Consider the following 25,574-nt stretch of genomic DNA (forward strand, 5'->3'; position numbering starts at 1 on the left):
AATTCTGGAGGACTTTCTGTCTGGATGTGAGAGCCTAAGCTAGTGGTTACCAGATCTTAATTTCATGGACCTATAAAATTTAAAAGCAAAAGTGGAGGTTGACTGACAATTGCACCTGTATTTTTCCAGGCAAGGTTGTTTTTATCTTGCTTTCACCATTACTTACTAAAAGAAATGCCATTTAACCTCAATCTCAGTATAAAGGACAGGTCTTCAAATTTAATAACTTTAGCATTATGAAAAACTCACCACATGTCTGTAGCCTTTTCCTGTTTTGCTGGAGACAAATTTAGAGAACATTCATGGACCATAGATTGGAAAATTCTGAACTAATCGTCTGTGTGATTCTAGAGGGTCACCTCCTGTGTTCACTCTGTTTAGTGAAGCTGCAGTTACATTCTGAATGCCAGCTAAGAGAAAAGCAATCCAGCTTCCAATCACTGTTAGTTCTAGGTCACATCTTTTTCTCTCATGCCAGACATGTGAATCCTGTGAGGGCAGTAATTTTTTTTTGAATGCTTGGCACCTGTGACAGAGCTTGGTCATCCAAGGTGTTCGTTCCCTCCATAGCCCTTCACACTGGGATCTCCAAAACAGAACAATCAATTCCCTAAGGGAATCCTATGACTCAACAGGCTTTACTTTCCTTTTCTGATCACACTCTTCAGGATCCAGACAAATAATTATTCAGTGTAGATCTGATTAATGGAAGAAAATCTGAATAGGAAACAAGCCTGAAAGGCCAGAAACTGGATCTCCCCATATGAAGGAAACCAGAGCAAAATTGGGTTGAGCAGGAGTCAGCCTCCTTTGTTGTCCTGGGCTATGCTGTTGCATGAGGGTGCAAGTAAGATGCTAGAGTAATAATTCTTCTTTTTTTTTTTAATTTTAATTGTCATTCAGGTACAGTTGTCTGTCTTTTACTTCCATCCCAGCCCATCCCCCCCCAAGCTTTCCCCACCTCCCTCCCCTTTCCACTCCCCCTTAGTTTTTGTCCAGTGCCTTTTATACTTGTTCCTGTAAACCCTTCCGCTTTTCCCCTGAAATTCCCTCCCCTCTCCCCACTGGTCACTGTCAGCCTGTTCTCTATTTCAGTGTCTTTGGTTCTATTTTGCTTGTTTGTTTTGTTGTTTGGGTTCCTGTTAAAGGTGAGATGATATGGTATTTGTGTTTCACAACCTGGCTTATTTTGATTAGCATAATGCTTTCCAGTTCCATTCATGCTGTTGCAAAGTGTAGGAGCTCCTTCTTTCTTTTGGCTGCATAGAATTCCATTGTGTAAATGTACCATAGTTTTTGATCCATTCATTTACTGATGGGCACCTAGGTGGCTTTCAACACTTGGCTATTGTAAATTGTGCTGCTATGAACATTGGGGTGCATAGGTTCTTTTGGATTGGTGTTTCAGGGTTCTCAGGATATAAACCCAGCAGTGGAATTGCTGGGTCAAAAGGCAGATCCATTTTTAGTTTTCTTAGAAAATTCCATACTGTTTTCCATGGTACTAGCGTAATTCTGAATGCTTTCTGACCTGCCCTGCTTCTGGATTTTAATGCCTGAGGTCATTGGAACTGGGGTAGAGTGAAGTGATGGAAATAAATGGAAGATATTAACAACAAAAGAATATTTCTCATATAGTTACTTGCAGCCACCCTTATCTTGGACAACTTCCTAAATGTGACCTTTACTTGGGCTGGCCCCCTCCACACACAAACATTCTTTCCAACCCTGTGGGAACAGTATGTTGTATGCCATGTGTCTACTTTCCTAGGTGGTTATATTTTGCCAAGTGTGGCTATGCTGTCAGGGAAACACAACTACTGTCTAAAAACTGCTTTTGAGATGTAATAGCTCTCTTTGGAGAGAGAATGACAACCCTGACAGATGGGATCCCATTCTGTAGTGTTCTTTAGTAATAAGGGGAATGAATGAAGAGCCAGGGTAGAGAAGCGAAGGCTGTTTTTTGCTCTTGCATCCTTCCACCCTTTATGGGATGTGGGTGTGTACATGTGTGTGTTTTAACTAACTGGGGTTTAAAATAGGGAAAAATCAATAGTAGTTACTCCTGCATATCAGCCCAATAGAAGTGGGAAACATTGGTACTAAAACCCACATGTCCAGTCTTCTGGTGTGGAAGACCCACCCCTCCAGTTGTGACTTGTGGCTTTGTGGATTGCTAGCTATGGATCAGTGCACAAATTATGTAGCCTATCTGAGCGTCAGGTTCTTTAAAACACAGCAAGCACCAACTACTTCATAACATGTGGATTAAGAAAGAAAATGTGATGACCAAACCAACCCAAAGCCAAGGGCTATGTATTTAGTATACCCTATTGTCAAATCTGACTATTTGGAGTTGTTTTTTTTTTTAAATCTGTCAAATGAGTGGTTATACTTGGTGTTCTCTGGTTCTTCCCTGTTCTCTGGTCCATGGTGCAAGCAGCACAGGAGAGAGATATATTAAGATCTGCCTAGAACCAGATAGTTGTGTTACAGAACAAACAAGGGGGGGCCTGGGACGATATACTATTATTGAAAGAAGGCCCCGGGTCCGTTATGTCCGCCGCCAGAGGAAAGACGTCTCTCAATGCCAGAGATTCGTGAAAAGGAAAGGAAATGTTTATTTAATGCTATACAAACTTAAAGTAGTGACCTAATGTCTTTATCAAAAATCCTAAAGTCCCTAAAAACACCCACAAACAGACACAGTCCTTCCTTCCTTCCCCCTTTGCCCAGTCCAGAATACCGTATCTCAGGAAAGGAAATAGAAGTCCATGGCTCAGGCAGTCCCCTGGTTCTTCCCAGTTAGTACTCCATCTTGACTGGGAGACCTCCCTGGGTTCCCGGCACCCTCCGCTGAGTCACCGGGATCTCTGCTAAAACCAGGTGGTGGTTCCCCTTCTAAAGCTGTGGGAGTCCCCACTCTGTCAAGGCCACGTTGTTCTCTCTCTCAGGGCTGCCGCATCTGGGTTTAAATCCCTGCGCTAGTCTTCCTCTGCAGCCCCATTTCCGACTCCTCCCACACTTGGCCTCACATGCCAGAACTCATATCCTTCCAGCTTTACTGGACTGCCACCATGAGTCTGGCATGTGAGGCTCCATGTCATGGAGCCAATCTTCTCCAAGCTCCCACGCAGGCCCTGTAGCTGTAACTCGGGGGACCTGCCCCCCAGTCTTGGTGGGGTAGTTACTTCCATTCCCCAGGCTCAGAGCATGGCAACAGCTATTTAACATATCTAAGCGACCAGCCTAAGGCTATAGATATGTTAAATGACCACACTAGAGGTTAGCTACAATGCTGTTGCTATGTGAAACAGCTCTCAAAGGCCCTGCTCCACAACTGGGGCGGGGCGGGGGCGGGGGGGGGGAGAAATCTTAAAATCTCCTGGACACCTTAAGTTCTGGACCCCATTTCAAGTGCCCATTTGGGGTCCCCCCTCTTGGCTGCACCCTGTAACAGTTGTGGGAAATAGCTCTGTTTTTGTTACGCTTCATGTATTTGCAAAATATTCCAGTACTTGTGATTTCATTTGCTTCTCACAGCAGCTCTATGAGGTGAAAGGAACTGATATTCTCACCTCTGCATTACACAGAGAGGGAAACTGAGTCCTGAGGATCTAAGGTGAGGCTTTAAAGCTTTCGCACATCTACTCAGCTCTAGGTCTCACTGGATCATAGCATCTCAGATGTCCATTTGGTACCTTTGCCTGTAGGACAATACTTGTTGACAGTTTATCACTCAGCCCATTCAAATATGGTGGTTTGTTTTGCAAGTTGTGCCATTTCTAAGTTGGCCTTCACCATGGTGGTATTTCATCTGTACTCACAGTCCTAACTTTCCTCCCCAGTGGCTGGTGAAGCGAGCTATAGAAACAAAAGAAGAAATGGGTGACTACATCCGTTCCTACTCTATATCCCAGTTCCAAAAAACCTATAGTCTCCCTGAGGTGAGTTTTCTACCTTTCTCTTGTCCAGCTGAGACCATGATTGCACTCTTAGAGATTCCCTGGGAAGGAGCTCAGTAAGCTCAGGCTCCCCTATGTGCTCACCCCCCTGCCATCTGTGATTCTACTGGGTCAGCATTGAAACAGGGCCTCTTGGGTTATTGGAACTGCCTCTTTCTATGAGCACTGAGTATAAAGTCCTACAATTTTGTCCTTTTGTCTCAGTGTTGGTTCTTGGTCCAGAGCTTTTTTTAAATTAAGAGAACGTGAGTATATTTTTGTAGAGTTACATAAAGCTTTTCCAGAGACCATCTGCTGAGGACATTCCTGTATTAATAGTTTAGTAATAATCCCAACAACAATAGCTGACAGATATCAAATTCTTACTTGTTCCAGTCTCAGCTTATCACACGCCTTCTACTCCTTAGTCCTCTCAACTGCTTCCTGAGATAGGTGGTGTCCCATGTTATAGATAGAGAAACTGAGGCTCAGAGGTTAGGTAACTTGCCCGAGGTTTCAGAGCTCATAAGGATTTGAAATGAGAATATTTGTCTGTACCACTACGCTCTATGGTTCCCCTTTTTCTTACCCACTGTAGGGATCTGTTTAGGAGCCATCTGCAGAGGCCCTAGCTTTTCCCATACAAAATATATTTCAATTTGTTAGAAAATTGAGACTTTTTCTGGCAAAGTTATGTGAAGAGATTTCTGAGCAGTCCAGTTGAGTTTCAGTCTTCACACAAGATTTGTTTAATCCCTGTGTTTTGTTTTACAGGATGATGACTTTATAAAGAGAAAAGAAAAGGCCATCAAGACTGTTGTTGACCTCTCAGTAAGTTTCCCTGCCCCTATTCTTCTGGAAAAAGAAGAACAAAGGCTTACAGTCTGCAAATAGCACTTTGATTTAAATCACAAAACCCTGGTGAAACCCCTCTCAGGTTTCTCTCTGCTGGGGTTGCCCAGGAGCTGACCTCTGGTGAGTGAGAGGGAAGCCCTGCCTGTCTTTTGTGCCCCAGATTTGAACACCACCATTCATGGGTAAAACTTGACACAACCACCACCCTATGTTTTCCTTAGTTTCAGCTTTAAGGGAGAAATTGTCCAAACCTGAAGCCCTTCCTCTTTTGTGCCAGCCAGTGACAGGTGTAACTTTGAATAGCTCTAAAGAAAGCAGATAAGCAGATGAGAACTGGAGATGGTAAATTTGGGTCATCACCTCCATGGTGGCTTTGGAGAGGCAGAGCAGAATCTGAGCTTTGCATAAGAAACTCTGGAATGGCCTTTGTCATCATATACAGTGTATCTTAATGATGGGGGACTGCACTCATGTGCCCATTTCCCCAGTGCAAGGGGCAGAGGAAAGCTTTGGGCTTTTTCAAAACACTGTGGGCCAGAGCCCAGCAGAAGCACTGTCAGCCCACCTGCACCTTACTTTCCAACCTTCTTGCCTGAGCTGAAGGGAAGGAAGCTTCAATGCCTGGGTAGAAATTCTCTTCCAAAAATAATATATAGTGCTATTTTGCATGATTTTTACTTTAAGAATAAGTATGTGGTCTCCCAGGATGATTACTCTGAAATGAGTAACAGTCACTTGATGGTGAAAGACATGAAGTGCTTGTTTAAAACAATAACAAAAAAGTCTTTCTCACTTTATAATTATAATTTGTATCTTTTCCTCAGTTCCATTTTGGAAGTGGGAGGAGTGGAAAATTTTTAATATAGTTACACTCTGAAGTCAGATTTGGTGGCCATATTAGAAATAAGAAGAAAAAGAGTGCCTTGAGTGGTGTGGCTGAGTGATGGGCATCATCCCGCAAAGTGAAAGGTCGCTGGTTGATTCCTGTTCAGGGCACATGCCTGGGTTCCAGGCCCGGTCTCCAGTTGGGGCGTGTGCGAGAGGCAACTGATGGATGTTTCTCTCACACATTGATGTTTCTCTTCCTCTCCTTCTGCCCTCCCACTGTCCCCTCTCTCTAAAAATACAGTCATACCTCAGTACTTGTTGGCTTTAGAACTCATCAAACCCTGTACTTGTGGCATTTTGATGAAAAAAAAAAATGTTTCAGCACTTGGCACTTGCTCCGGATTCCGTGCACTTGCTAGAACTTGTATGACTCACGATGCTGCTCTGCAAGAGAAAGTGTTTCATCATTGGGTGCTTGTTGGTTTTGGCACTCATTATGAATTCTGAAACAAATTAACAACAAGTACCGAGGTACCACTGTAAATAAAATCTTTTAAAAAGAGAGCACATGATATGACAGCAGAGTAATTTTTTTTTTCTGGTGTTGATATAGATGTTCAGTTTAGAACTTCTTTAAAGTTATTGTTTTGAAGTTGGTAGATACAGGGGAAGAAAATCAACCTTAATCTCAGAATATAGAAGCATCCACTTTTGATGTTTGTACATACTTCTTTTATGTTATTGTGCATTTTTATGCTGAATTGGAATTATACTTTAAATATAATTTTGTCGGTTTTTTTTCACTTACCAGTACAGTCTTTAAGCTATTAAAGATTCTTCCTAACAGCATTTGTCGTGACAAATAATAACCAATTGGTTGGATGTGCTGTTGCTTTCCCTTATTTTAAATGATGCTTCATCTTTAGAAAGAGAGGAGAACTAAGCATTACCTCTGATACAAGAAGCTAAGGAGCCAGTGGCAGTAGAAAGAGGGAAATTCTCTTTGAATTTTGTACTAAGTTTGTGTATTACTTATTCAAACACAATAAATAAAAGTAAAGTTTTTGTAATGCTTTATTGAATATCTTCACATGTAAATCTCACTATGATCCCTGGGCAGAAAGTAAGAAAACATTATGGTTTTTAGCCACGTTTCCCAGAATAAAAAGCCATTGTAGCTGTCGATAATCCTATCAGTGAAAGAGGGCCTGACATCTCTATACCTATTAAATATCTCAGGCCTCCAGAGAAATTATTTCTTCTTTTCATTTGTAATAGAGTTTTTTAACCTCCTCTTCTTGATAATGTGACTGTATAGAATTTAAGGAGATGATAATAACAAATACATAGTACCCAGATATTATTCTGAACATTAATGTGTAACAGCAGCCCTATGAAATAGTAGTATTTTTTTAAACAGGTGAGGAAAGTGAGGCACAGATAGGTTATATAAGTTGCCCAAGGTCACATTGGTGATGATGGCACCAGGATGCAAACCAACATGCTGTGAGTCTCTAGATAAAAAGATGTGTGTGACTGATCAGAAGATAATATCAAGATAAAGGAAAATGAAAAAAAATTATATAATAGTTTGTATTGTTTAGTTTATTTCCTTTTTTATGTGTAAACCTACTTGTTGACTGTCAATACATTTTTGGCAGGAGTGGTTAAGAATTTCTGTAGATGGCAAGAGCCAGGCTGTGGGATTTATTTTCTTCTCTCCCTGTCTGCTGGAAATAGCTCCCACTTCCAAACTCTTAGGTTTCTTAGCTGCATTCCATTGCCATTTACTTCCATCTCTCCCACCTACCACTTCTGCGATGGCTTCCTTGCAGCCTTGAAATGAGTCCCAGGAACTCATAAGAGACTCCAGGGCTGCAGTGCATGTCCCTGGCTTATTGTGAGTCTGTGTAAGAAATGGAATAGGTTGCTGTTTTTTTGTTGTTGTTGTCACTATTCCCAAGGAGAATCCTTCCTTCAGTAAAGGGAATGAATCTTTCTTAGATGACCAGGGGTTGTGGCTCTTTGGAAGTCTCAGGTTCTAAAGAGGGATTTTTTTCTTCTTCAGTCTTTCCTTAGTTCTCCTTTCAGGTACTTCATCAGTATTTTTTACCTGCTCCTTATTGACAAGCCTGAAGTTCAAAATTTAAACTGTGAATGGTAAATTAAGGATTAAAATCAAGTCTAATATACAGGTCCCTACTTTCAGACCCAACCTTTTATATAAATTGTGTGCAGCAGCCATGTATTGATTGAGTGTCTTCTCTGTGGTCGGCACCTAACTGGGTATTTTATAGGCATTATCTTATTAACTCCTCAGCAACACTCAGGGAGTGACGTGTTATTATTTGTATTTCATAAATTAGGAAGTTGAATCTCAGAAAGGTTAATAATTCCCTACATAGCAGCCAGGAAAAAGCAGCCAGTTTTGATTTTATATCTGACTCCTCCAATGGGACAAGTGTTGGTGCTTTTTTACTTTTCTCTGTCTATCTGCTCTCTAATTTCCCATTTATCCTGGTGCTGATTTTGCAATACTGTTCTTGACTCTAGGACTCTGAGCTGTTATTCATCTGGGTCCCAGAGACTCAGAAACATCAGATTGGTTATGTGCTCCCCTATGACCTCAGCATTCACTTACGGGAGCATTTACTGTGACTTTTCCCATTTGAAGACCCTTTGTTTGTCCAGCTGGAGAATGTTTGCCAAAATGGTGATTGTCCTATTATTTTTTTTTAATGAATTAATATGTACCAGTGTGCTTCAACAGAATGATTTTACTTATTTTTGCTTACAAATAATTTTTTTAAAAATAAATTATAAACATTTTAATATTTTTCAAAACATATAACTTATTCTTGATTTTAGCCAACCTTATAGGATTGTTTCAGTCTTTTACATTTGTCCTTGGTTATATCGCCCATCCATTTTTTTTTTTGGTGCATGATTTTTTGTTCTTAAAAAGCTTATTTTTCTTTTATGCTAATACTAATAATAATAATGAAAAATTGAGAAATGAAGAAATGATGCGGACCCCGGCTCATGGGGTCTGCCACATTGTGGATGAGATACAAGACAAATTCACATGGACTATTGAGTTCTGTGGAAGAAAAGGGATGGCATGGCCACTCTCTCAAGAGGAGAGGGCCCCCGACCCTTGCCTTGACCGACTTTTATTGCTTTTCTGGGCACCTTACATGATGGTCCTCATTTACTATGCACAGGTTCGCTTTAGATGGTTACCTTTTACAGAAAACAAAGGAGAGGAAGCCACTAATTGCTTCAAAGAGAAGGATGTTTGAAAATGCAAAGGGAAAAGTGGTTGAACTGGTTACACTCCATACTGGGGAGGTTTACCACAGACTTTAGGAAGTCACAGTAAGCACTTGCTGCCTCAATTTGGTGTGAGGGAGTTTTAGCAAAAAGCAAGTCTCAGAGCGGCCTAGGTACAATGCAGGCCTGATTTCCCACGGGAGAACCTATCCGTGGGGGTGGGTCCTGTCTGGGCCCACACCATGCCGAACAGTTCCTATAGAGAAAAATTACAAAGACAAATCAGCCATGATACTACCAGCCAGGGATAATCACTGATATCCCAATTAGGAAATACAGAGTTATGGATATCCATATAGAATTAGGAAATGTAAAAACAGATGGCACTATGCTATATATTCTGTTTTGATGCAGGCTTGTTTTGCTCAAGAAAGCTAATATAAGCTAGGCTATCTTTCCATGCCAATAAATCTCCGTAACATTTTTAATGTCTGTAGATTATTCATTGTGTTGTAGTAATGTAACTAGCTTAATTTTGAGGCAGGGCACTATGTAGTACATCCTCATAGCTAAATTTTTTCTTTTATCTTTAGTTATTTTCTTAGGACATATTCCATGAAGTAGAATTGGGTCAAAGGTTATGCCTAAGGCTAATAGTACCTTTTGCCAGATTGCCAGCAGAAAGACTGTTGTGAACTATAACTTGAGCTCCTCACCTTAGATGCTTTCACTCTTTTTTTCCATTATTATTTTTTTATTTTAATTGTTGTTCAAGCACAGTTTTCTGTCTTTTACCCCCATCCCAGCCCACCCCTGCAGCCTTCCCCACCTCCCTCCCATTTCTACCCCTCCTTGTTATTGTCCATATGTCCTTTATACTTGTTCCTGTAAACCCTTCTCCTTTTCCCCTGAAATTCCCTCCCCTCTCCCCTCTGGTTACTATCAGTCTGTTCTCAATTTCAGTGTCTTTGGTTATATTCTGCTTGTTTGTTTATTTTGTTGATTAGGTTCCTATTAAAGGTGAGATCATATGGTATTTGTCTTTCACTGCCTGGTTTATGTCTTTTAGACTAATTTTTGTTCCTTTTGGGATTATTCCCATTACTTCTGCTTTCTTTTTTGAAATGTATTACCTTCTTGACTTTCCATATCATCTTATCATACAGTATCTAGCTGTTTAATGTTATAGAAAGCCTGCTTAGTGGGAGGTGTGGTGGTATTTTTAGAGGACATAAGAAAATGAAATTATTGCCACCCAGGGCAGACCTCTCCTCACCACCTTCCCCTTCCATGTTTTTTAAAAATATATATTTTATTGATTATGCTATTACAGTTGTCCCATTTTTCCTCCTTATCCCCCTCTGCCCTGTACCCACTCATTCATCTTATTTAGTACAGTACACTGTTGCACAGCTTTACCTCCTCTTTTTCTGAGCTGGCAGCCGTTCATGTGCCTGAAGAAACTGTCCTGTGCAGTGAGGTCTGTTGTTCTTAACCTTGAATGAAGAGTACCTGTGAATTTTTACCAAAAGTCCCAAAAGATATTCATTTATTATTTATTGAGCATTTTTGGTAATGCTTAGAATTTTATATGATAATATTAGGAACAGGAAAAAAAAAAAGACTTCTTAGAACTTCCAGGCTAGTTGAAAGGAAATACTTTGCTGAACTTATTAGATCACCTAAGAGACCATGATGTTTAAAATTACTTCTCCATTGTGTTCTTCCAAAGAGAGGGCCTTTCATACAGCACATAAAATGTAAATGTGGCAACATAAATAAAACAATATCAGTATATTTTATTATACATATTTGTATATAAAGATATGTATCTAAGCTCTCACTATGTGTTAGATTCTGTTAAATAATTAATCTTCACAGCAGCTCTGCTTATACCTATTTTATAGATGGAAAGCTATAGATGGAAAGCCACAGAGGTTAAATAACTTCAGACAGGTAGTGATGAGGTAAGGACTAAAACCCTGTCTGACTCCATGTCTTCACTTAGTCAGACTGATGAGGACTCACTGTGAGCTAGACCACATTCTACGAGCTGAGGTGACTCTAGCTGTCAGGAATTCGACAAGTTAGGGGCTCATCAAGGAAAAAGATATGGCCATGAGGTGGCAACAGCTATTGAATGCCTGGCACGCACCTAGCATTCAATAAATGATAGCCATTACTAGTGCTGCTCTTAGTAATGGCAAAGATAAGTCGATGCTGCATATCTTTTTAAGAGTACAGTCATGTCAAGCATGGAGTGTGTTTCTTCTTAATTAATCTCAAAATTTGAATTAATGATGGAATTATGTTACAAAGTCAGTATCTTTATAGAATTAAAAAAAAACATGAAGAATGAGAGACTGGGAGTCTCCTTCAAGACCTATTAATCCAGCTTTCATTTCACAAATAAGGAAACAAGCCTGCTGATGGAGCTGCTTTTCCCAAGGTCATCCAGCTAGTTAGTGGCAGAAATAGTATTAGACATCAGTGTTCCTGACTCCTATTACTTTAAAGGGTGACTCGGTAATAATTCTTTTTAGTGAACCTAGAAACCTCTGACTTTTAGGTCTAAATTACTATTACTATTAGGTCCTTATTAGGTCCACATCATTGTAATAATTCATGTTGCAGCCTCTGATTCTATAGTGACTCTCATGAGAGGGTCAACTGAAATGGCTGGTGGGTAACTAGAATGCCCATCAGAACTGAGTTAGTGTAGTGGTAAAACCTTGGGGCCAGTAGCCAGAGTACCTAGGGCCAGGCATAAAACCTAGCAATCCTGAACAAATTATTTAATTTCTGCTTCTTCAGATACTAGGAGGTACTAGTATCTGCCTTACCTCTATCTCAGGGTAATTATAAATTGCAAAACGTGAGATGTTATTGAGGCACTTTAAAATATAAGGAATAATTACACAAAGGCCAACATTGTCATTGTTTAGCAGAATAAAAGTTCCTTTTAACTGTTGATTTCAGTATGCTATTGTTTTGGAGTCATTCCTTTTTTTAGAAGAATCCAATTTCCTGTTTTGGGTCATTGACTTTGTCAACGGTAACTACTATGGAAGATAGCAATTAAGCTCAATTATATAGTGCTGCTATAACTGTGGAGCTATAATAGCGGAGTTCAGTGGAAATTAAAGCATACACAGTAACTGACATCATATGAGTTCATTATATTTTTTTTCATTACCCCATAAATCTCTTTTATGTTATTTATAGCTTTCTACTCATGTAGACACCAGCAGCAAACTAGGGAATATTTGTGGTAGCAAGCTATAAGAACAACCCTCCAGCATCATCTCAGACCCTGTTGCATTTCTTTTGCACAAAACTTGAAATTATATAGTATATGTTACAGAAAGAATTTTTTCTTTCTGTTCAAAATATTTCATGATAAAAAGTAAAATAGGTTCAGGCCAAGATGGAGGTAGAGGTAGAAACACTCCACTTCCTTGCACAACCAAAAGAAGGAAAACTACCAAGTTAAAAACAATAAACAGCCCTGGCTGGTGTGGCTCAGTAGATTGAGCACCAGCCTACGAACCAAAGGGTTGATGGTTCAGTTCCCCATCAGGGCACATGCCTGGGTTGCAGGCCAAGTCCCCAGTAGGAGGCGCACGAGGGCAACCATACATTGATGTTTCTTTCCTTCTTTCCCCTCCCCTTCCCCTCTCTCTGAAAATAAATAAATAAAGAATTAAAAAAAAAACAACCAATAACCAGAAGGGCCAGACAATCAGACTGCATGGAACTCTGACAACCAAGGAGTTAAAGAAACATTCACACAGACCTGTAGGAGGGGCAGAGACTGACAGCTGATCAGAGAGGATGCACAGCAAGGTGGCAGACTGTGCGAGCAAGGTGGGGCTGGTTGAACAGTAAACTAAAGACTCAGAACTTCCATCTGTAAAATACTGAGGGGGATGCAACAGTGGGAGAAACTCCCAGTCTCACAGGAGAGTTCATTGGAAAGTGGGGCTAGAGCAAAGCGAGGCAGTGGCATTGTTCCCTTTCTGACCCCTCCCCCACAGTGCCACAACACAGCAAAGAGGGTTGCTGGCCCTGGTGAATACCTAAGGCTCCACCCCCTTACAGCATAGCAGGTATGCAGAGACAAAGGAATATGGCCCAAATGAAAGAACAGATCAAAACTCCAGAAAAAGAGCTAAATGAGGAGATAGACAATGTATCTGATGCAGAGTTCAAACACTGTAAATCAGGATGCTCACAGAACTGATTGAGCTCAGTTGCAAACTGAAGGAGGAAATGAAGATTACCCAAAGTGAAATAAAGCAAAATATACAGAGAACCAACAGTGAAGGGAAGGAAACCGGGACTTAAAACAATGATTTGGAAAAAAAGGAAGAAATAATCATCCAGTGGAACAGAATGAAGAAACAAGAGTTCAGAAAAATCAGGAGAGGCTTAGGAACCTATGGGACAACTTTAAGTGCTCTAACATCCAAATTCTAGGTGTGTCAGAAGGAGAACAAGGAGACCAAGAAATAGAAAACTTACTTGAACAAATAATGAAGGAAAACTTCCCCAATCTGGTGAAGGAAATAGATGTGTAGAAAGTCCAGGAAGCTCAGAGAGTCCCAAAGCAATTGGACCCAGGGAGGAACACACTAAGGCACATCATCATTAAGTTACCCAAGATTAAAGATGAAGAGAGAATCTTAAAAGCAGCAAGAGGAGAGAGTTACCTACAAAGGAGTTCCCTTAAGACTATCACCTGATTTCTCAAAAGAAACCTTGCAAGTGAGAAGGGGCTGGAAAGCAGTATTCGAAATCATGAAAGGCAAGTACTTACATCCAAGATGACTCTATCCAGCAAAGCTTCATTTAGAATGGAAGGGCAGATGAAGAGCTTCCCAGGTAAGGTCAAGTTAAAGGAGTTCATCATCATTAAACCCTTATATGAAATGTTAAAGGAACTTATCTAAGAAATAGAAGAAGATAAAAAACTATGAACAGTAAAATGACAAACTCATAACTATCAACAACTGAAGCTATAAAACAAAAACTAAGCAAACAACTAGAACAGGAACAGAACTAGAGAAATGGAGATCACATGGAGTGCTATCAGTGGGGGAGGTGGGAAGTACAGGGAAAAGAAGCATAACTGGTAGGCATAAAATAGATGAAGGCAGGTTAAGAACAGTACAGGAAACAGAAGCCGAAGAACTTACATGTACAACTCATGGATGTGAACTAAGGTCAGGGTGTGGGACATGGTGGAGGGTAGAGGCATTCAGGGCAGAGGGGGGATAAGGGGAAGAAAAAAATTGGAATAACTAATAGAATAATAAAATATACTTAAAAAATAAAATAATAATAAAGTTAACCAGAATTATCAGAGTGGGGGGAACAACTCTAATTAGAATAAAAATGCTACTATCTGGAGAAACCTGATAGTAATGCTTGTCCTGGTGATGTCCAGGTAGAGATAAGATGCGCTGAGCTCTGGTATCAGAGAAGAAAAGTTCCTGGGACACAGAAGTAGAATGCCTTGCTTGTACAAGACAGTTGCCCCTTGGACCCAGAGCCCTCAGCAAATACTACTAAGGGATTATTTGAGTGCCAGCTTGATAGTCAAGGACATTCATTTGGGATAGAATGACTAATGCAGATCACCTGGGGGTGAAAACCTAAATACAGTAATTGAGCACCTCTATGTGTCATATACTTGTTTAGGAGGGGGTGTGTGTATGTGTATTCCAAATCAGGGGAAGAATAAACTTTTGTTGGGATTCTGGATTTTCCGTTCAGAAAACCCATAGCTAGATCCCTACCTTTCATTATACCCAAAAAAAAAACCCCCCAAAAAAAACTGAATGAATGAAAAGGCTAAATATAAAATTAACAGACAAGAACTTTTTTCAAAATTTCTGGAATTGGAAATAAGTTATAAAGTGATAAGTTTGACTACATAAAATATTGAAATGTCATAGGACAAAAAAACACCAAGTTACAACAAAGTTGATAAGCACTTAATTGGATGGAAATATTTGCTACCTAAATGTCAAAGGAGCAGAGACCTCAAAGGCAGACACCCTTAATGCCCACTGTTGTGATGGGGAAATACACATTCCCCTGACTTTGCATTTGGCAACTAGTTCAGGAGGAGAGCTATCTCATGCTCCATAACTCCTTTGTCTCATTTACTTTTCAGGATGTTTACAAGCCCCGTCGAAAATACAAACGCCAACAGGGAGCAGAGGAGCTGCTCGATGAAGAATCTCGAGTCCATGCTACACTTTTGGAATATGGCAGGTATGAATGGGATCCAGTCTACAGTGTCTCCAATCTTATAAAGCAATTGGAAAGAAAAACTATTCTGAATTTCTTCATTGGGATTAACTTGGTTGGCTTTTTACCTGATTGAGTTTACTATTTTGGACCTAAGATTTCCAGCACCTGGAACTTTTCTCTCTGGTATTGAATCACGCAAGTTTCTGAGGTTAGCTTCCTGATGGCAGTAGAGTCCTGATCTTTGGAACTTCTCTCTAAAAATCTGTGTAACTGTGCCTTGGCTCTGTTCTCCTTGGGGGTTGGGAGTTTGGGGCATTTGTGGAGGCTGGGGGTGGTCTGCCCTTCATGTCCCTGCCTTTTGATAAAATCTCCAAGTAAACTAAAGAGTTTTCAACAGTTTAAGTATTAGAATAATAGTTTTGGTTTCCTTTGAACAATTGCCCTAACTAGGAAAATGAAAAATTTAGAAGTAGTTTTGTCACTTCTTAAAAAAATCTCTAAAGTAAAAAAAAAATTCTTACTTTATAACCTCAGTTTTTACTTAAAACACAGCACATAAGGAAGTACTTCCTCTCACTGAAGTTTTTGGTTGACAGTGGATATTAACCTTCATTTATGTCCCGTGTTTTCTACTTAGGGTAACTGATTCCTTGATGTGAGTATGTCTCCTTGGTCTTCTTTCCTTTATATTGGGAGTGGTTGCTGTGTGCTGCTCTGCCTCATAACCCAGCCCTCATTGGGTGTCTGGAACTAACAGCACTGCCACTAACATCTCCCTGAGTGAGCATCTGATGGTTTCCACCTCTATGAATAGGAAGTAAGAGAGAATCAGGATAGTAGCCTTAATTGGCTGAAGTACTCCATTTTTCAAATGGAATTATTACTATTTTTTGTGTGTATTTTTGAGGGGCCTGTGTGGGGTCAGGTCCTTCCTCCCTAAGAATGGAAACTAGTCTGTTTCAAAGGAAGTTGTTAGTCCTGACCCTGAGCCATATTTGATGGCTACCCTCGCAGCTCACCAGTTGTTGCTGTGAATTGAACTCATCTGAGTAAGGCATCGTCAGACCAACTACATAATTTGTATGACCTAGTATAAAATGTAAATGCAGGGCCCTTTGTTAAGAATTATTAAAATGATTAATTATTAAGAATTTCAAGACAGCAAAACAGCCAAATGTGGGGCACTTCTGAGTGTGGAGCCTTTTGCACCTGGATAGGTCACGTGCCCTGGGCACTGTGGTGGGGTCTTTCCAGCTAAACCCCAGCTGCAGCTGGGCAGGTGAAACTGCACTCCTCTGGGAGAGCCAGTGCTGGGGAGAAAGCTTATTTGTGTCGGCATGTTCCAGGGCCAAAGTGTACTTAAGGGACATTGTGGCTTTTGTTAGTTTGTATTGTTCATACTTCCAGTTTTGCCATTATCATGCAAACTCCCAATGTTCCTGGTGCTGAAAAGGAATCAGAGATTCAGTAAATTGTCTACCTCATGAATACCATGCTACGAATTTCAATATTTTGTTTTGTTTTGAAATAATCAGTTTCACATTGGATCTTTTGCATGTGTCATGAATGATAGTTGTCACCATATGAAGTCTGGGTAAATTCAGGACATTCCTGCCCATCTTCAGGAGTGATTGGAGCACTCTGAGGTCAGAGTCTGGCTTGAGTTTCTTTAGGGAAACGAGCAAGACACTGGTTTTGTTTTAGACTCCTCGTAAATTTGGAGGGTAAGAAAGAGCAACATGTCTCAATTCCAGTCTTAGTTCCTGTTGGTGGAGTCATGCTGACTTCTAAGCCTAGGTAGGTAGGATGAAGGATTTGTTTTCTTTTTTAGGAGAGAGATTATTTTGCTTTCTTTTCAGCTTTGCTGTTAAGGAATGGTGAGGTTTTGAGAAGTGGAGAGATAAATACATATTAATTCTTATATTTTATTTAGTTCATTTCCCTTTTTGAGAATACTAAAGACTGCATTCAAAAAAGGGTAAGAATTAACCTTTTTTTGGTGCCTGAGGTCAACTATTAACTATTAAGAACTATTAAGAGCCTCAGACTAGGACTTGAAGTCAGGTTTCTTAGACTCCAAAAGTATGGCATGATCATTATCTATAAACATTGTTTGAGCCTCCAGTGAGAGTTTGGTTCTTGGTTTTAGAAAGACAGGCCCAGTCTTTGTTTGGTCTGAGACTGAATAAGAAGAGAGTTGTTATTAAACTTATAGAACAAACTGGATGAAACATAAAGCCCCGACAAGTGTGCATTTTATTCCCTGTTCTGGGGAAGGCCCCTTGCCTCCTTTCTATTAGACTCTTTCCTCACAGTTTATTCAGTACTCTCCGCCTCATGGAGATCCTTACCATTAATTAAATGAAGATCACATAACCATGTGAAGGACTTGAAACAGTTTGTCCTTTTGTAGAAAACATTAAATGTTAACTATTAGGTCCTAAGGTCACAGCAGCAGCAACAGCAGTTTTCAGTTCTAAAATACCTTAAATATGACCTTTACTTTCAAATAAGGATCCTTTCCTAAACCTCCCTTTCAGTCATGTTTGTCCCTATATACTCATTACTTCTAGGACTAGCCCTCTCTCTAACCCTGTTACGGGAAGTTTTACCCACTCTTCCTTCCCTGTCAGGCAGGCTGGCCCTTTGCTGGCACTGGGACTCACTGCTCCATCCTGCCTTTCCCCTTATTGTTGTGCACACCTTAGTTGCTCATCCCCACCTAGGAATACAAATCCCCATCATTCATCAGTGTTCCTTTTGTCAGCCTAGGCCCACAATGTACCTGGCTTTGAGGTCAGCATTACAGCTTCTTCTTCCTGTTCTGACTTTTCCTTGCTCAAATAAGGCTAGACTGTGAGCCTGGTCAACCATGCTGAAGGCTTTAAGGATTATGTGTCTATTAAAAACATGTTCGACTATATTTGTTTAAATGTTATGGTGTCAGAAAAACAAGACTAATAGTTTTTATTTTAGACTTAAACAAAATTGCAGCTGTATAATATTTTAATTTTATTATGGCCCCAATCAACTTTTAGTAGCTAAAAACCTAACTACAAAATAAAATGGCCATTATGGGGGAATGCATTTTATGACGTGGATCCCAGCTCCTGGGGTCTGTGACATTATGGATGAGACAAAACAAATTCACACGGACTACCGAGTCCTGTGGAGGAAGAGGGATGGCGAGGCTTCTCTCTCAAGAGGAGAAAAAGCCTCGTAGCACCTTGGCCACCCTCTCAAGAGGAAAACACCTCGACCCTTGCCTTTACAAGCTTTTATTGGGTTCTGAATATTAACTTTGTGTCCTGCTACTTTGCCAAATTTACTTATTAGGTCAAGTAGTTTTTTCATGGAGACTACAGTTTTCTGTGTACACTATCATGTGATCTGCAAATAATGACAGTTTTACTTCCTCCTTCCCAATTTAGATGCCTTTTATTTCCTTTTCTTGTCTGATTGCTGTGGCTAGAACTACTAGTACTATGTTGAGTAAGAGTAGTGAAAGCTGATACCCTTGTCTTGTTCCTGATCATATGGGAAAAGTTATTAATTTTTGTCCATTGGCAGTAGATTTCTCATATGTGGTCTTTATTATGTTGAGGTATGCTCCTGCTAGTCCCACTTTGCTGAGTGTTTTTATCTAAATGGGTGCTGGGTTTTATCAAATGTTTTTTCAGCATCTATTGATATGATCATTTGGTTTTTGTCCTTCATTTTATGTGGTGCATCACAATTAATTGATTTGTGAATATTGTACCATCCTTGCATCCCTCAGATAAATCCCACTTGATCATGGTGTATGATCTTTTTAATGTATTGCTGGATCAGATTACCAGTATTTTGTTGAGGATTTTAGCATCTATGTTCATCAGAGATATTGGCCTATAATTTTCTTTCTTTGTTGTGTCTTTACCTGGTTTTAGAATTGGAATAATACTGGCCTCATAAAAAAAGTTTGGGAGTTTTCCCTCTTCTTGAATTTTTTTGGAGTAGTTTAAGAATAGGAATTAGTTTTTCTTTGAATGTTTGGTAAAATTTGCCCATGAAGCCATATGGTCCAAGCTTGTGTGTGCTGGTAGTTTTTTGATTACTACTTCAATTTCAGTAGTTACTAGTATATTCAGGATTTCTGCTTCTTGATTCAGTTTTGGAGGATTGTGTTTCCAGAAATTTGTCCATTTTTCCTGGGTTGTCCAATTTCTTGGCATATAATTGTTCATAGTCATTTCTTACAAGCCTTTGTATTTCCGTAGTATTGGTTGTTACTTCTCCTTTTTAGTTTCTGATTTTATTCGAGTCCTCTATCTTTCTTTCTTGATGAGTCTGGTTAAAGGTTCATCACTTTTCTTTATCTTTTCAAAGAACCAGCTTCTGGATTTATTGATCCTTTGAATTGTTCTTTTAGTCTCTATGTCATTTAAATCTGCTCTGATCTTGATTATTTCTTTCCTTTTCCTCTCTCTGGGATTTGTTTGTTGTTCCTCTAGTTCTTTTAGAGGTAGGGGTGGGTTGTTTGAGACTTTTCTGTCTTCTGTAGGTAGGCCTATATTGCTATGCATTTCCCTCTCAGGACTACCTTCACTGTATCATGTAAGTTTTGGGTTGTTGTTTGTTCATTTTCATTTGTTTCCAGTACTTTTTGATCTTTTCCTTGATCTCATTGTTACCCATTCATTATTTAATAACATGTTATTCAGTCTCCATGTATTTGAATGTTTTTGAGTTTTTTCCATGAGGTTGGTTTTTAGCTTTAAGCCATTGTGATCTGAGAAAGTGCTTGATGTGATTTCAATTTTCTTGACTTCGTTGAGGCTTGTTTTGTGCCCTACCACGTGGTCTATGAAAATATCCCTTGTGCATTTGAAAAGAATGTATATTTTGCTGCTTTGGGGAGAAATGCTCTTTAAATATCTATTAAGTGCATTTGTTCTAGAGTGTTGTTCAATGCCACACTATCCTTGTTGATTTTTGTTTGGGTGGTCTATCCATTGTTGACAGTGAAATGTTAAAATCCCCAATGATGACTGTATTGCTGTCGATCTCCTTTTTAAAGTCCTCCAGGATTTTCCTTATGTATTTATGTGCTTCTATATACATATAGAGGGTACATATAAGTTTACAAGGATTATGTCCCCTTGTTGGACAACTCTCTTACGTATTATGTAGTGACCTTCTTTGTCTCTTGTTATGGCCTTTGTTTTGAAGTCTATTTTGTCTAAGTATTGCTACCCCATCTTTTTTTTTTATGTCCATTTGCTTGAAAAATTTTTTTCCATCCCATACCTTTCAACCTGTGTAGATCTTTTGTTCTGAAGTGGGTCTTTTGTAGGCAGCATATATGCAGATTGTGTTTTCTTATCCACTCAGCTATCCTGTGTCTTTTGATTAGTGCATTTTATCCATTCACACTTAAGGTGGTTATTGATGGGTATTTATTTATTGCTTTTTAAAAAAGATTTTGTTTATTTGTTTTTAGACAGAGGAAGAGAAGAGAGAGAAACATCAGTGTGTGGCTGCCTCTCACACACCCCTCACTGGGGACCTGGTCTGAAACCCAGGCATGTGCCCTGACTGGGAATCGAACCAGTGACTCTTTCGTTTGCAGGCCAGCGCTCAATCCACTAAGCCACGTCAGCCAGAGCTATTTATTACCATTTTTTTCCCTTTGTACCCGTGTTCCTTGTACCTCTCTCTCTTTCTTTTTCTTCATCTTCTTAAAGCAGTCCCTTTAGCATCTCTTGCAATGCTGGTTTGATGGGGGTGTACTCTTTTAACCTTTTTATTTTTTTGTCTGAGAAACTCCTTATTTCACCTTCCATGTTAAATGAGAGCCTTGCTAGGTAGAGTAGTCTTGGTTGTAGATCTTTGCTTTTCATTACATGGAATATTTTGTGCCACTCCCTTCTGGCTTGTAGTGTTTCTATTCGGAAATCAGCTGATAGCCGTAGCAGAGCTCCCTTGTATGTCACTACCTGTTTCTCCTTTGTTGCCTTTAAAACTCTCTTTAAATTTTGTCAAATTAATTATGGTGTTTTTTGCAGTAGGCCTCTTTGGGTTCTTCTCAATTGGCGTCCTCTGTGCTTCCTGAACTTGCATGACTTTTCCCCTTTATCAAGTTAGGGAAGTATTGTCTCATTATTTTTTCAAACATGTTTTCTATCCCTTGCTCCTTTTCTTCTTCTAGAATCCCTATATGCAAATATTGTTATGTTTCATATTGTCCTATAGCCCCTTTAAACTATCTGCATTCCTTTTTAGTCCTTTTATGTTTTGTTGCTCTGACTGGGTGTTTTTTCGTGTACCTTCAATTTGCTGACTTGATCCTCTGCTTCATCTAGCCTGCGTTTATTTCCTTCTAGTGTATACTTCACTTAAGATATTGTATTCTTCATTTCCTCCTGGTTATTTTTCATAGTTTCTATGTCCTTTTTCATGCTGATGTAGTTTCTTGTCATTCTCATTGAGTTCCTTTAGCATCCTTATAACCATTACTTTGAACTCTTATATCTGAGAAATTGCTTGCCTCAGTTTCATTTAGCACTTTTTCTGAGGATTCCTCCTTTCCTTTCAATTGGTGATTGTTTCTTTGTCTCTGCATTTTAGGTGGCTCTTTTTGTTTGTTTCTGTGTGTTAGATTGATCAGCTTTGACTCCCTGTCTTTATTGAGTGGCTTTCTGTGGTAGGAATCCTGTGGGACTCAGTGGTGCAGTCTCCTTGTATTCCTGATGTGGATACTCTAGAGATGCCTTTTATGCAGTTTATGTGGGCTCTGTTGTTGTAATTGGGTTTTGGTTGTTGGCGGCTCACTCACTGGTGGGTTCTCACCTCTAGCTGGCTTAGGGTCATAGCCCCTACCATGTCTTGTATGCTGTTGTACAGGAGCTGCCAGAACAAAATATCCCAGCAGTCAAGACCTACACCAGCAAAAATACCCTTCAACCACTACCACAATACCAACAACAAATGAGCTAAGATGTATAAAGGTGGGAAGAGAGTAAGAATATTATATGAAAGGAAAAAAGAATATTAGGTGACTAATGGAAAGAAAAATGATTTTGAGAGGGTAGGGGAAGGAGAAATAAGAGTAGGCAATACAGACAAGGTAAGGAAAAGGAAAAAATAAAATTTACAATGTAAATAAAATAGGAAGGGAATGGGTAAACTGGAATAAGACATAGGAAGAGTACAATATGAGGTTTGTAGAAAAAAATAATGGAAAAATAGGAACCAAATTGAAGAAAAACAACCACCACAGCAATATCTATGCCAAAGGAGCCAAGCTTCATAAAGATGGAAAGAGAATGATAGTATTATAAGAAAGAAAAAAGATTATGAGGGGTCTAAAGGAAAGAAAAATGGTTTTGAGAGGATACAGGGAGGAGAAACAATAAGTGTATGTATTAGAAATGAGGCTAAGAAAGAGAGAAAATAAAAGTTAAAATGAAGGTAAGGCAGAGGAGGAAGGCAAAATGGGCTAGGACAGGGGAACAGTGAAAAATGAGATTTAAAAATTAAAAAAATAGTAAACAACTAGAGATAAAATTGAATAAATGCAATAATTTATAACCTTAATATCAATGACAACTGAGGAACTATTAATAAAGGTGGAACTACAATAAGGATATTATAAGAAAGGGAAAAGAATGTAAGATGACTAGTGGAAAGAAAGATGGTTTTGAGGGTATGGAGGGAGGAGTAATAGTAAGAGTAAGGAATAGAAACAAGGTGTAGAAAAGGAAAAAATAAAATTTAAAACAGTAAGAAAGAGAAGGATGAAGACAAAATGGAGTAAGAGGAGGGAAGAGTAAAATATGAGATTGGAGTTAAAACTTAAAAAAAGGATAAAAGTAAAAAATACCTATATATAAATAAAAATAGCGAAATAGGAACTAATTGAAGACAAAGAAGCAATGTTAAAAATCTATGCAGGAGAAAAAAATAGCACAAATAATGAAAAAGAATGAGGTGGAATTCATCTCAGCAGAGTCTGGTGTTTGTTGGCCTACTGTCTTTTCCTTCAGGATCCTTTCCTCATGTCAGCTGGTGTCATAGTCTAGCTTTAGGCAGCCTGTTCAAGGCTATAAGCAATCTACAGTCTGTGGCCGTCTCCTTCAGGTTTGCCTGAGGGTCATAGGTTTGGCTGAGGGTCATAGCCCCTACCATGGGGCTATGGTAGCCCCATAGTAGGGGCTTTCTGTTCTGCCCTAATGGCTTTTTATCAACACAAGGCCCAGGGGTGGTTCATTTAATATCTGACAGCACATCCGACAGCACATTTACCACCTCCACCTGCTTCCAGAGGGAGCCTCTGGTGCTATCAGGAGGGTGGGATCCCAGGATCACCCCCCAGGAGGCACTGTTCAGTCTCTAGGTAAAATGATGGGTGTGTTCCCCTGCCCCTATGCCAAATGTCTTGGTTTGTCCCAGATTATTTCCAATAATGTATAGTTTCTAATTAATTAGCTGCCTGTTTCATGTGAGGAGGACAATCTGTGTAAAAGGGTCAGCTCTTTCCTGCTTGGTGCTGATGGCAGCTCTGTGAGAGCTGAGGCTGGGCATAGTCCTGAATACTTCTTGCTGCACCAATTTCTGATCTTTCTGCTCTTCTCTTTTCAGTGGAATAGGGCCTAAGGAGGAGCCAGCATAACATCTAATAAAAGTTCATGAAGGGCTTCTTTGGAGATTCTCTTTCTTTCCTCTCTGGATATGTGCTCAGCAGTGGGTTTTTGAGCCTGGCCTTGCTGTGTAGAGTTTGCTGCCCCTGCAGGTGGGGGTTGGGATGTTTTCCCCTTCCCAGAAATTTGTACTCCACAGTTTGAATGGCCCTGCCTAGCTACAAAGAATCTCAGGTGCTCAGCTCCTTTCCATCCAGTTCCCAGCTCACTGCTCTTGCAGGGACTTCAGACTCAAACCCTCTGTTCTGTGTGCATCCCTCCCCAACCCCAATTGCCAGCTATGCTGGATAGAGCCCTGCAGTGTGCAGTCTTCCACTCTTCCTGGCCAGCTGGGTTCAGCAGGCATGAACTGCATTTTGAATCTAGCCCCTTTGCTGGCAGAGCAGCTGTGCAAATGCATGGGTTCCCTACTCAGCCGTGCCTCTGCTCCTCTCTTTAAAAAAAGTTGCTATGTGTCACCCACACTGCAACCCTGAGCTGCTGCCTGGCTCTCTGTACACTCTACTTCCCCCAAAGGCAAATCTTTCTCAGTCAGGTCTGACCTCAGCCTGCCAGTGCCTCAATTAGTCTTAGGAGCTAGAATTTCTCTCTTGAACTCTCCCAGTTGGTGCTGCAGCTGTAGACATTCTGCTTGCTCTGTGTATGCAGCCTGAGTCTCCCAGACTCCCTATATCCTCCCAAGTGTCTCCTGATTAGGGTTGGGCATCCCCTGTGTGGGACTGGGGCCCCTACCCCACTCCAAGAGGGGTGAGAGCTACTAAGCTGCTTTTTCTGTCCTCTGCTCTTTCCTCTATTGCAGGGACCTCATGCAGGGTACCCCCGCTTCAACTTATAAAATCTCTTACTGGATGGAGCAAAGCCTCCTCTTTACTCCTTGGCTTCAAAATTCATATCAGCTAAGATTCTGTTGATTGTTGAAAGATCAGCTAAATATCCGCACTGGGGGCAAGAGCAAGTGGGCTCGGCTTCCACCTACTTGGCTGCCATCTTATCCCTGTGTACTTTGGGTCTGTAGATTTATGCCTAATGGTTGAGTGTGTTGTGCCCAGCAGTTAACTTAGTGGTTTCTCTGATTATATGACAATCCGTTGCATGGTCAGGTGGTATTTTTGGCTCCTTGATTTCTTTGTTTTCATTCACTTGTTTTAGTTTATTTATTTCAACACACATTGGAAATAGCAAATGTAAAAATAGCATCAGTGCCCTCCAGGAGAAGGATGCAGACATGCAAATAGGTAGTAGAACATGATTGCCATGTAGGAAGTGGGGGAACATGCATAGACATAGGGATGGATCATCTAGGGCAGGGTGTCTGTGCATGAGGATGCTTTGGAGAAAAGGTGGCTTTAGAGCTGAAGTGTGAGGAGTGAATAGGAAAATAGAAAGGGAGAAGACATCCCAGTGTGTGCAAAGCTGTCTCTTCAGGCTGGGTGCACTGGAGCATGTAAGGTGAGCTGCAGGAAGTGAAATGGTTGTTAGGCAGGGCCATAGAAGGGAAGCCCTCATGAGAGTGCCCAGGAGGTCGTTTTGTCTTGAGGGAAGAGGCCTGCTGTTGATTGGTGCAGATCAGGCCAATGGAAAGTTGGATAAGTATGGGGAAGAAACCCTGGCTGGTGTGGCTCAGTGGACTGAACACCAGCCTGTGAACCAAAGGGTCACTGGCTCAATTCCCAGTCAGGGCACATGCCTGGGTTATGGGTCAGGTCCCCAGTACCGGGCTCAAGAGAGGCAACCA

At 40.3% G+C, this 25,574-nt stretch overlaps 1 protein-coding gene across 5 annotated transcripts in view; it reads left to right on the forward strand.

Moving 5' to 3' along the window:
- CCDC93 (coiled-coil domain containing 93) overlaps positions 1-25,574 on the forward strand; it is a 96,720-nt gene that overhangs the window by 17,494 nt on the left and 53,652 nt on the right. For 3 of the 5 annotated variants that reach the window (XM_045825988.1, XM_045825992.1, XM_045825989.1), the window contains exons 5-8: positions 3,849-3,947; positions 4,719-4,775; positions 15,082-15,182; positions 15,799-15,816. In XM_045825988.1, coding sequence (XP_045681944.1) covers positions 3,849-3,947; positions 4,719-4,775; positions 15,082-15,182; positions 15,799-15,816 — 275 coding nt within the window. The remainder of the gene's footprint in view (positions 1-3,848; positions 3,948-4,718; positions 4,776-15,081; positions 15,183-15,798; positions 15,817-25,574) is intronic. The other 2 variants (XM_045825990.1, XM_045825991.1) reach the window with 1 other exon arrangement.

This window comes from Phyllostomus hastatus, unplaced genomic scaffold (genome assembly GCF_019186645.2).
Source record: "Phyllostomus hastatus isolate PE091 unplaced genomic scaffold, TTU_PhHast_1.1 phas_scaffold_60, whole genome shotgun sequence".
Classification (NCBI taxonomy): Eukaryota; Metazoa; Chordata; class Mammalia; order Chiroptera; family Phyllostomidae; genus Phyllostomus; species Phyllostomus hastatus.